The sequence below is a fragment of the Natrix helvetica genome (genome assembly GCF_964273705.1).
Source record: "Natrix helvetica genome assembly, chromosome: 2".
NCBI lineage: Eukaryota > Metazoa > Chordata > Lepidosauria > Squamata > Natricidae > Natrix > Natrix helvetica.
The window spans coordinates 75,646,372-75,660,007 of record NC_138552.1 but is presented as its reverse complement, the minus strand read 5'-3'; the positions used below and the strand labels follow the sequence as shown (position 1 = coordinate 75,660,007).

Below are 13,636 nucleotides of genomic sequence, written 5' to 3'. Positions count from 1 at the left end.
ATTTGTGACTTAGGATTTATTGCTGCCTGGCAGAGTTTTTTAAAAGTTGACTTAACTTTTCCCCATAACTCAAAGGGGAGGATAATTACTGCTAGTTCAAAGCACATTAGTAAGTTTTTGAGGTTTGGGTTTTATGCTCTAGTGTAGATCATGTTACATTTAATTACATTAAATTGCATCTGCTATTTTAAGTTTATTCAGCTACTTCAGTCTTTATGAATAATTTGATATAAACAAATTGCCATCTCATTACTTGCCCCTAACTCCAGTGGTCACAAACAAAAATCCTTGGAGAGTCACTTTGTACATGTCTTCCTTATAAAACTGATCTATCCACACCTATTGATTCTTTTAATAATAATGTTCTACCAATACATATAGAATAATTGTCTAAATACAGGTAGTCCTAAACTTGCAACCACAATAGAGCCCAATGCTGCTAAGTGAAACATTTGTTAAGTAAATTTTGCCCCATTTTACGACCTTTCTTGCCACAATTTTAAAGTGAATCACTTCGGTTGTTAAGTTAGTAACATGGCTGTTAAGTGAATCTGACTTCCCCATGGATTTTGCTTATCAGAAGGCTGCAAAAGGCTATTGCATGACCCCGGGACACTGCAGTTATCATAAATACATGACAGTTGCCAAGCATCCCAGTGGAAATGCTACAGCAGTCATAAGTATGAAAAACAGTCATAAGTCATATTTTTCAGTGCCGTTGTAACTTTGAACAGTTCCTGAACAAATAGCTGTAAATTGGGACTACCTGTAATAGACATATATTCTGCTGGCCTGGATTAACCACCACCACCCCTCCTAGACTGTGCAAGTTGATATAGCCACATAAATAAGTTTTTGATAGCAATTCTATATAACAAATACAAAGTCTTAAACTTTGTAAATTGGCATTCAACCTTTGCCTCCCTCCAAATGTTTCTGCACTTGTTAGGGTTGGGCATTGCCTTAACATGATTGTTTTAGTAGCTATGGAGGTCCAGGCCAGGTTCTAAGGCAAGACAAGACTATAATACGCTGCTTATCGTTATTTCATTTTCTACTTTTGGAGACTGAGTGCTAATTTTAGGGAGTCATTGCTTTTTGTTACATACTACTTATATGTCTTTCACTGTAGAAAACCATATTTTTATTTTTACTGTTGCCTTTTTATATTTGTGTTGTAATTGTACTGATAAATAAATAAAGGGAGACTAGGATAGATCTATTTCGAGCTAATTAGCTCTCATCAGCAAGCCATACCCTTACTGGGATTAGAACCCGGGCTGTATATATCTTAGGCAGGAGTCTTAACCACTAATTCTAATCCCAGTAAGGGTATGGCTAGCTGATGAGAGCTAATTAGCTCGAAATAGATCTATCCTAGTCTCCCTTTATTTATTTATCAGTACAATTACAACACAAATATAAAAAGGCAACAGTAAAAATGAAAATATGGTTTTCTGCCTGCATGGTCTTTGTGATAAGCCGAAGGACAGAAAGAGGGAGTAGTGACCTTCCTCCCATATTTAGGCATACCAGGGGTTGTAACACAAATACATACCTATTTCCCTGGCTCAACTGATAAGGAAAAGAACCCGTGGCTTAGTGGTTAAGACTCCTGCCTAAGATATATACAGCCCGGGTTCTAATCCCAGTAAGGGTATGGCTAGCTGATGAGAGCTAATTAGCTCGAAATAGATCTATCCTAGTCTCCCTTTATTTATTTATCAGTACAATTACAACATATATATATATATATATATATATATATATATATATATATATATATATATATATATATATATATATATATATATATATATATATATATATATATATATATATATACATACACATACATGCATACATACATACATACATACATACATACATACATACATACATACTGGTTTTGTTGTATTCGGGTCTTTTCCCGTGTAAGGTAACCTTACACGGGAAAAGACCCGAATACAACAAAACCAGCATACCTACACCCGTGAAAATCTACGAAAACACACACACACACACACACACACACACATATATATATATATATATGCTGGTTTTGTTGTATTCGGGTCTTTTTCCGTGTAAAGTTGAGATTGTCTTTGCAACGTTTCGGCAGGATCTCACCTGCCATCTTCAAGCGTGGGAGCGCTGGGAGGTGAGATCCTGCCGAAACGTTGCAAAGACAATCTCAACCTTACACGGGAAAAGACCCGAATACAACAAAACCAGCATACCTACACCCGTGAAAATCTACGAAAACAAATATATATATAGGTATCTTCTGTGATGCGTGCATTTATTCTCCTGTTTGTTTGGAGAGCAGAAAAAGAAACCTTCTATAAGACAGAAAAACACTCCAACAAACTCTACAGACTAGAAAAATGACAGAAGCCTAACCCCCCTCCTCAGCAACTCATGAAACAAACAGTACACAACATATCAGACAGAACCCTCACCACAGCTGAAACCAATGTCCTTTCCAGAGGATTCAACTTTGCAGTTGCCCCTAAACGCATCCCCACTGAAGACATCATATGCGGAGTTGAAGCTACACTCATCAAAATCAACGCAGATGAAGCCAATAAAATCAGACTTGCAGTCAGCAACGTCCTTTGCTCCAGTAATCCACCCAGAAGCAACTTACAGCAACAAGAAGAAAAAGCACTCTCCAACCTGAAGAAAGACAACAACATAATCATTCTCCCAGCAGACAAAGGAAACGCCACAGTGGTGATGAACACATCTGACTACCAAGCCAAACTATCCAACCTACTCCAAGACCCTGCTTACAAACCTATAAACACAGACCCCACCACCTACCTGGAAAAAACCACCAAATCCAAAATAAAAGCCTCTGCCATCAGTGAAGAGATCCAGCAAAGAATCATCCCCAGAGAGAAATCTTCCAGATGCCCCAAACTCTATGGACTCCCCAAGATACACAAAGAAGGAACACCACTCAGACCCATAGTCAGCTCCATAGGCTCACCTCTACAGAACCTTGCCAAATTCCTCGCCAAACAACTCCAACCCTACGCAGAATCCATCACCTCAAACGTACAAAACTCACTCCACTTCATAGAAACAACAAAGAAACAAAACTTACAACCCAGTGACCTACTTGTGAGTTTCGACGTCATATCCCTCTTCACCCAGGTGCCCATAAAAGAAGCCTTGACAGCCATCCAGAAAAAACACAACCCCCCTAAACACATCCTAGACCTGACCAACCACTGCCTAACCAACACATACTTCATCCATAATGGACAAAGATACAAACAGATAGAAGGAGCACCCATGGGATCACCCCTCTCTCCTGTCATTGCAAACTTATACATGGAACATTTTGAAACCAATGCCTTAGACAAATCTGAACACAAACCCAAACTCTGGCTTAGATATGTTGATGACACTTTCGTGATTTGGCCACATGGAAAAGAAAAACTGGACAACTTCCTCACACATCTCAACAACCTACACCCCAAAATACAATTCACCATGGAAATAGAAGCAAACAACCAACTTCCCTTTCTGGATGTCCTAATCTACAAAAAACCCAATGGCTCCCTAGGACACACCATCTACCAGAAAAAAACACACACCAACCGCTACTTAAATGCACAATCCCATCACCACCCTGCACAGATCAACTCTGTAGCCAAGACCCTCATCTCCAGAACCAAACGCCTAGCCGACAAAGACCACCTGAAAACTGAATTACACAAACTCACAAATGTATTAATCTCCAATGGATTCCAAAGAAAAACAATCACCAACCTAATCCAAAAGGAGACTCCCCCAAAAAACCAAGATACAGAACAGGAAAATGGCATCGCCCTCCTCCCCTACATCAAAGGCACCACAGATAAAATCAGCAAAATTCTCCACAAACACAATATCAGGACAGCCTTCACCACTGACCAAAAAATAGCCAACATCTTAAGAAACCCCAAAGACAAAATCCAGCTAGAAAACCAAGGAGTCTACGAAATACCATGCAAAATCTGCCCAGCAATATACATAGGGCAAACAAACAGGAGAATAAATGCACGCATCACAGAACACAAAAATGCAGTAAGAAAAAAAGAAAAAACTTCTTCCCTTTTCCAGCACCTTAAAGCTACAGGACACGAAATCAACTTTGAAGGAGCCAGGTTAATCTCCAAAACAGAACACCTCCACAAGAGAATAATCATGGAAGCCATCGAAATAGAGAAACACCCCCACAGCATGAACAAACGTGATGATACCTCCCGCCTACCAAACATCTGGAAACCAGCCCTAGCCAACAAACGAACACCACCCACCACCCAAGCCGTTAAAATACAAAACAACAATGCACACACAACCTGCACCAATCAGCACCAATCTACCAATCATGATACAACCACACAACCAATCATTCCACTTACTGAAACAAAGCCACCACCCCATCCCCTCCCACCAAGACTTACAGAAAGACGGCAGCTCCGTTCCCATTTTAAGCCCACAGCTTGAAGATGGCAGGTGTGATATATATATATATGCTGGTTTTGTTGTATTCGGGTCTTTTCCCGTGTAAGGTTGAGATTGTCTTTGCAACGTTTCGGCAGGATCTCACCTGCCATCTTCAAGCGTGGGCTCAAAATGTGGGTTTAAAATGGGAACGGAGCTGCCGTCTTTCTGTAAGTTTGATACCTCCCGCCTACCAAACATCTGGAAACCAGCCCTAGCCAACGTTGCCAAAATGTTGCAAAGACAATCTCAACCTTACACGGGAAAAGACCCGAATACAACAAAACCAGCATACCTACACCCGTGAAAATCTACGAAAACATATGTGTGTGTGTGTGTGTGTGTGTGTGTTGCATTTGTACTGATAAATAAATAAAGGGAGACTAGGATATATCTATTTCGAGCTAATTAGCTCTCATCAGCTGGGATTAGAACCTGGGCTGTATATATATTATTTATCAGTACAAATACAACACAAATATAAAAAGGCAACAGTAAAAATAAAAATATGGTTTTCTGCCTGCATGGTCTTCTGTGATAAGCCGAAGGACAGAAAGAGGGAGTAGTGGCCTTCCTCCCATATTTAGTCATACCAGGGGTTGTAACACAAATACATATACATATACATATACATATACATATACATATACATATACATATACATATACATATACATATACATATACATATACATATACATATACATATACATACATACATACATACATACATACATACATACATACATACATATATATATATATATATATATATATATATATAATGTTTGTCTTATAATTCCTTTCCATATACCTCATAAAGTATTTTTCCCACTTCTTTGGAATCCTTTTTGTTTTTATTTGGGTAAAACGCATCTTTGAAAGAATTTATTTGTCTAAGAACTTCTCTGGCTATGTTACCAATAGGTAGTCGTACTAATATCTTGGATTGGGTAATAACATCTTGATCTAACTATTCTTTTCAACTCTGCTTTTGTTATTATGGTTTTAAATAAACTTCAAGCATGATAAAAAGGCTCTATCTGCAGGTGCAGTATACAGAAATTGAATCATTCAAATATACTTAGGATCAGAAACACTGCAGACATACAAACCACATTTTCAAGACATGCCCGAGCTAGTGGTGATGGACTATGAGAACTGAAGAAGCTTCTTGGATAAAAAGCAAAATGTTTTCAAAAAAATAAAATAAAACAAAGTCCAGTTGCCTTTGGTAAAAAGCAGCTTTGGGACAACCATGATCTGGATGATTAAGAATATCCATAGACGGTGACTGAATAGGAAAGAGGATATGGGGACGGGGCAGATAGATTATAGAAAATATTGACCCATTGTGCACTAGAGGGCATTGTATCAATTTATGGAGGGTAAATTTATTTATTTATTTGATTCCATTTATTTTGGTGCCACCTGACTCCAAATCGACTCTGGACAGCTTGCAGTACAGGAAAAACTGATAAAATATAATAGGATAAAGAAAAATGCAGAATAAACAAACAAGATGACAAATCCAGACAGCCAACATGCAGAATTATGCAGCATATTATACACAACTAACAAGGGGTTCCATAAAGTTATTAATAACTACAAGTCATTCTGAGTGTCAGTTGTAAAGGACAGTAAGCAAGTTAAAAAGTATTGCCTTCATATAGGACTATAAATGAGAAAAATATTATCATCTTATTCAGGTTCATATTCTATACCATTCATATACCATTCAGGTTATGGTTTCCTCTGTAGATAGTTCTTTGGCTGCTATGGAAACAGGATGCTAAACTTATCTAGTATTGCTTTTTTCATGTTCTCTAAATGTCCCTGTGAGAAGTGAATATGCTCAATGGTCTCCAGAAACCATGGAGTACAGTTGGAATATGTGAATAGCTTTATGGAATACAGGATTTCACCATGGCCAGCTACCTGTAGTTAGAATCCCAAACAGGAGCTTTGTTTGGATGGCTATGAAAGACAAGTGTGTTAGTAACCCAAATAAATCTCAGATATGTTTGTGAGTGTGTGCTGATATGGTATCTTCTGCTTGTTACCTTTTGTTTTGCTTAGAAGGGAGAATTGGAATACCAGCCACTGCTCTGATAACTGCCTCTTTGGAAACAGCCTTAATGCTAACATAGCTCAGGATCTGTGCTATTTCAACAACATCCCAGTGGTTGTCTATTGATTGTTGGTTGCTTTTTCCCAAAGGGGGAATTCCAAATATCATTACTATGGGATTCGTGTCAAGCCAGACTCTCCTCTTAATCGACTACAAGAGGACATGCAATATATGGCTATGAGACAACAACCCATGCAGCAGAAACAAAGGTAATGTATTCTTAAAATAAGTATTTTGCATTTAGTAGATTTCAATGTTTGTAGGGAGAGGACATTGCAGTATCTGAATTGCATGACAGATAAACTGGAGGGACAGGACTAACAATCATGGATTTTGAGAAGTGGAATGTTTTGGATATGTATAGACAGTCCTTGCTTAGCTACTTTAAATGGGCCTGGAATTTCTATCTTTAAATGAAGCAGTTGTTAAGCAAAATAACATGTGACCGCACTGCTTAGCAACTGCTGGTCCAGTGATCCCAGTTGCGGTTGTTAGGCAAGGACCTCGTACTTCTCCTGCACTGCCACAGTTGCCTCCACTTCAGTTCCCCCACTCACCTATCTTCCCTCCTATCTCTGCCCTGTTGGCCGTCTTGCACTGCCTACCTCTGCTGCTCCCAGCTAACTCTTGCCGTCTTCTTTCTGCTGCTGTTGACAAGACATGCTGAGGCAGCTATTGGCCTTTTGCACCTAACTTAATGAATGGTTGTTAAGTGATTACTACCTATACTGTAGCAATCAGAACTGGACATGGCATTCCTGGTGCAGTCTGACCAGTGGAGCAGAGTGGTACTATCACTTCCTGTGATTTTGACACTGTGCCTCCATTGATGTAGCCCAAAACTACATTGGCTTTATTGGCAGTAGTGCCACATTGTTGGCTCATGCTTAATCCAGGGCACTTGGATTCTTCTCACAAGCATTACTGCCGTGCTCCTTTGCATCTAATTTTTCCTCATTTTTCCTTACATTTCTCACCACTGAACTGAGCCTATCTTCAAGGTGTTAGCAAACCTTTCTCCCCAACTTTGTGTATTGTTGCAAAAAAAAACAAAAAAAACCCACACCCAACTACGTAGGTATGCCTGTGGAGTCACTGAGAGACATGTTTAAATTGAAGGAGATATTACTGCTAGGAAATATGTGCCTTGTTTGAAATTAATAATATTAATCTGACTATCCCTGGTTCTTGGGAAGGACTTGATAGGTGGATTAAAAATGCCAAATTTGGTGTAAATATCTGGTTGATTGTGCAACCAACCACAATAATCATATATGATACTATTCTTTCCATAAAAAGAATTTCTTACATTCTCAGTATTTTATCTTAATGGAATCCTCTCATCTTGGCAAAATCTTTCATGTGATTAGAGGATTGAAAGAGACTGTTTTTAAATGACTATAGAAATTATGCTACTCCGGGTTTAGGATACCAGTCTAACCAAAAAAAAAGTGACTTAATCAGAATATATCTGTGAAACAGTTGCATGAAAAATAAGAATAGCCCTGTTGGTTCACATCAAAGTTCATCCAGTCCAGGATTCTATTTTGTCCTCAGCTGCCTCTAGGGCAGGGGTGTCAAACTGGTGGCCCACGGGCCAGATGCATCATGCGCCGGCCATGACCACCCCAGTTCCGCGAGTGGGAAAAACATCTCTAGAGTGATTGCAAGTAGGAGATGGAGATACACTTTTCTCTTGCTACTCTTTTCCTGCTAGAAATATTTCAGTGCTCCTTTCTGCAAGAATTCCAGAGGGTATTCAAACCCTGTGTGAAAAAGGTACTTTTGATTGTTCTAAATCTCCTCAGTTTCACTAGATAAGCTGGTCCCAAGTATTTCAAAAGAAAGAGAGAAAAAAATTATATCCCTGTGCTCCATGCTATGCATAATTTTATACACTCCAATCATATCCTTGTTTGTTCCCCACAAGCCAAAAAATTCCAAAAAATTACAATTTTCTCATAAGAAACCACTCAATCGTTTTGATTGTTCTTTTGCATTTGTTTTATATCTTTTCCAGACACAGATTTATTGTAGCTTTATATGAGCATCAAGATGTTGTCAGTTCTATTTTCAGGCGCTTTCCAAATGTTTTTTGAGACTAGAATTTTGCCTTTTTCCTGGCTGCGACACTCTGAACTGACATTTGCATTGAGCTATCCAGCATGACGGCAAGATTCCCCCCCCTTTAATTAAAATTCAGCTCAAATGTATTAGTTTATACTTGAAGTCTTTGCTCCAATGTGCATCACTTGAATTAGAATTACCATTTGGTTAATTACTGATAGAGTTTGAAGAGGTCCTTTGGGGGGCTTTTGCCACTCTGACCTCTGCAGATTTGGGTAGCTCATTGCATCCTCCTATATCAAGATAATTTATAGACAAATGAAAAAGCCCCGACCCCTGTACAGATCTTTGATTGGGACTGAACTGTTGGCTGAGAAATTCTGCCCAATTGTTAATCACTTCATCCAGTTAGTTGGCTGCAATTGTAGTATTCTTTCCATCAAACTGGGCCTCAGAAGGGGAGGATATATTGTGCATATCCTCGTCAACCAGGAAAAACCACACAACCTCTCCCAGTTAGCCAAATAATCCTCTTAAATGTGTTTATGCAATACAATCGTGACAATTTTACATATAAAAGTCTATTTCTGTTTGCATGTTCTGGTTATGAGCTCCCAATTATCCTCCTCTTTCTAAGGAATGCTGACTCTGGGACTCAGTGTTCCTAAGACTTTTTTTTTTATAACAGCTTATTATTTCAGTTTGTTTGTTCTTTTCGGACCGCCACTTTTTTTGTTATAATTAAGTGGTGAATACTCGAAAAGCTTCAGTCTATTCTGTGCTCCTTAAGAGGACCATTGATTGCAGTAGTTAGGTTAGTAAATATTTTCTACTAGAACAAATTAGCCAAAATAGCAAACCCAGCTGCTCTGTACTGTTTTCATTTTCCATTTCTTCTGTTTAGCAGCACTGGAAAAAGAATTAACGTTGACAAAGCATTAATTCAGTTTGGGAAAAGGGGCAGGCTCTTCTGTTATTTGTTTCAGTGCTGTCTGAAATCCTTTAGAAATAGTAATCTGTGATGTGTTTTAAAATTCATGGTTATAAGCAGTATCCTTTCAACCATATCTTTGAAGCCTTCTAACTTACTATTGCTCTGCTCTGCTCTGCTCAGTTAGTTTGTTTTTAAATAGAGGCTGTCCTTGAATTTACTGTGGATATTATTTTCAAGTTAATTTTGTGCAAATGTAATTATATTTTTTTCTGTAGTTACTAGCTTGGATCAAAGCTACAATGGGATCATCACAATAGAATGATATTGGCCCAAGTACTGTATTTGAGCCTAGTCCCATTTCTGGCTCATCTACTTTAGCCATAGTGGATACCTGCCTCTACCAAAGGACTTGTCTCTTCCAAGGGAGAATCTGCCCCTTCTGCCTTCTCCATGTCTATTTGGTCTGGGCTTTGGTAAGAGGTCTGGTTTCTGCCGCCAGGCTATTTCCTACGAAGTCTGAGCTCTGCAAGGACCAAACTCTGTTACGTTTGCAGCTAAGGGTTTATCTTTTCATGGAGAGCTGAATGGACTCTTTGAGTTTAAACTATATCCATTTTTGTGGTTGCTACCATGTTTTCGATACCCCACCTTTTTATAGATATCCCATCTTTTTGTTCGATATCTCACTTCTGCCACCAATTTGTTATAGTGTTCTGACCCACGCTTCCTTAGAAAGCATGAAGCAAAGTCTTGGACTTTGCAAAACCTCTTTTGTTTACATGAATTACATGAAAGGCTGTGAATTCCTTTCATTCATAGTCAGCAAGGCTTAGTAAACAGTCTTTCAGAGGAATGTTTATCCACACACACCTTATCTCGTTTGGAGCGCTACCAGATAACTAGTTTCCAAATGCAAGCAAGGCAAACTTGGCACAGTGTCTCTTAAAGTCACAAACAGAACTTTCCACTCTTGAATCGACCGAATGAACGAATTGTTTCCTGCAAAAGCCCACTTCCCGTTTGTTTCTCTTTTGTTTCCTATGGAAAGGGCCAATCATCTCCAAAGTGTGGCTTTACTCCTAAGTCGACCCTGCTTTCTTAGTTGTTCTTGTCTTCTGGCAGCTCTGTGCATGCGCACACTGAGAACAGGCTCCAGCTGTTCTTCTGCCTCACTGTGGTCTAACTCTCTCTCTGCCTCCGATGCAGAGCCCTCGTCTGAGCTTTCATCAACCCCCAGGACTGGCCCATGTTCCTCCCCAACCTCCCACTGTCCGACTCCGCTAGCTACCGGCGGGCCACAACACATAGGTTCTTTTAAGTATACCCAACTCAAACACAAAAGAGTCAGCACAGTGCAGATCCTCCTACATACACACTCATTCACACACTACTATAGAAAGTTCTCAATTTGCAACCATTCATTTAGTGACCAAAGTTACAATGGCCTTGAAAAAAGTGATCACCCTGATCATGTGATCAACATTCAAACACTTGGCAACTGGTATGTATTTATGACAGTTGCAGTGTCCCTGAGTCACGTGATCACCTTTTGCCACGCAAAATCAACAGGGAAGCCGGAGTCACTTAACAATCATGTTAATAATTTAACTTTAGTGATTCACTTAACAACTGTGGCAAGAAAAGTCATAAAAGGGGGCAAAATTCATTTAACAATTGTCTTGCTTGGCAACAGAAATTTTGGGCTCAATTGTGGTCGTAAATCCAGGACTACCTGTATTCACTACTCATCACTACTCCACTTTTCCTTACTGCTGCTACTCCTTCTCCACCTATTATTTCTTATCAGTCCTCCTACTCCTTCGGAATACTGCTCCTTGGGAATTCTGCTACAGAAAATTACCTTTCTGGCTGCTTTAGTTCCACACACAAACACACCCTTTCCTCTCTCCCCTCCCTTCCCCTCCTGCTCCCCCCACCCCCAAACCACTAATTGTCCTCTTTTAAAACTACTCAGCTTTCATAGCCAATTTTGCTGTGCTGGCTGACTTAAAGAGACAGGAGGACGGTAGCACAAATGCAGGGCATATTCTGAGCAGCCTCGTTTTCTCTCTCTTTTTCTCAACAAATTTGGATTTTGAAATAATTCATGTAACATGTTGATTTAATTGTCATGTAATAAACTTCTCTTCAAAGAATCTTTTAGAAGCAGCTAGGGACAGCTTGTAACATTTGCAGTAAAGCATTTCTAGGAAGGTTGCCATTTTCCATGTTTAACAGTAACCACAGATTTTTGTTAAACATAAAAAGGTATCTGATTAATCATCTAAACAACAATAGCAATAGCACATAGACTTATATACCATTTCACAATGCTTTACAGCCCTCTCTAAGTGGTTTACAGAGTCAGCGTATTGCCCCCAACAATTTGGGTCCTCATTTTACCCACCTTGGAAGGATGGAAGACAGAGTCAACCTTAAGCCTGGTGAGATTTGAACTGCCAAATTGCAGGCAGCCGGCAGTCAGCAGAAGTAGCCTGCAGTACTGCACTCTAACCACTGCGCCACCATGGCTCTTCAGTGGTTCTTAACCTTTTCTTTACCACGCACCCCCTTTAAATACCTTTTGAGGCCATGGACAGTGCACCAAGACTTAAATCAAGATTTAAATGATCACATTTCTTCAAACTTTTGCAGACTCCCTGTGACAACATTGTGGGACCCCCAGGGGTCCACAGACCACAGGTTGAGATCTGTGATCTAAATAATCATCCAGTTATTTCTACTCTCTTTCTAAAATAAGTGCAGTGAGTAAATACATACTTGTAAAATAAAAAAATTAAGCTGAATTTCATATCAATAGTTTGTAAAAAAAAACCAAGATAAAATACAATTAGTTCAGATTCGCAACAGTCTGGATTGGACCTAGCGTCCAATCCAGACCTAGAGTGAAGTTTTTAAACTAACTGATTTATTTTGCAATAAGTAGTATAGCATCTCTGTAAGCTATATATATGACATTGTATGAATGATCAGACTGCAAATGATTATGCATGCATGGAATGTGAATTTGTGACAAGATAACACTATGTTTTAAGTATGTTTGTAAAAATGTTTTTATTTATTTATTTATTTTGCCTGTAAACTTGAAGGCTTAAATTCAGGCTAAGTTACTCATGCTTAAACTTTAGTTCAGCAGGTTTTATTTCTGTGGGACTAGCAACAATTTACCGTATTTTTCGCCTTATAAGACGCACTTTTTTACTCCAAAAAAGAGGGTAAAAATCTGAGTGCGTCTTGTAAGCCGAATGTAGCCACTTGGTCATCTGAAAATGGGGCAGGCAAAGAGGGGGCTGCAGAGATCGTGATGGCTGGAAAGGAGAGAGGTTTCGCTTTCAGAGCTCCCGCTCGGCTGGGCTCCCGAGAGGGCTTAGGCGGTGGTGGCGGTGGCAGCGGCTCCTCACATTGCTGGGGCGCTGCTTTAAGCTGCCCTCCTCCTGCAAACGAAAGGTGCCTCAAGGCTTTGGCTCCTGAGATCGGTGCGCTGCCATCCAAAATGCTGGTACCACGAGCGCCCGCTTTACCTGCCACTTCTCGGGCGGTTCCAGGTGGCAGAGATTGTAGTAATAGCATTTTGGATGGCAGCGCACCGATCTCAGGAGCCAAAGCCTTTGAATCAAGTTTGATTGTGTCCCATCTAGCGTTCTCCACCCCCAACCCCAAATCTCTCCGGATCTGCTTATTGCTATTGCTGCTATTGCGCCCAGCTACTGTATCTCTTTGCTGCATGACAGATCCGGGCGGATTGGGGGTGGGTGGTTGGAGAACGCTAGATTGGGAAGTTAAAAACCTAGAATGGGACGCAATCAAACTTGGTTCTAGGTTTTTAACTTCCCAATCTAGCGTTCTCCACCCACCCACCCCCAATCCGCCCGGATCTGTCATGCAGCAAAGAGATACAGTAGCTGGGCGCAATAGCAGCAATAGCAATAAGCAGATCCGGAGAGATTTGGGGTTAGGGGTGGAGAACACTAGATGGCACACAAT

General features: G+C 39.9%; 1 protein-coding gene across 1 annotated transcript in view; it reads left to right on the top strand.

Annotated features, from left to right (window-relative positions):
- The window catches only part of RFX3 (regulatory factor X3), a 192,687-nt gene that overhangs the window by 136,293 nt on the left and 42,758 nt on the right, over positions 1–13,636 (top strand). Inside the window, exon 7 of the mRNA XM_081942899.1 lies at positions 6,720–6,839. Within this exon, the coding sequence (XP_081799025.1) occupies positions 6,720–6,839 (120 nt within the window). The remainder of the gene's footprint in view (positions 1–6,719; positions 6,840–13,636) is intronic.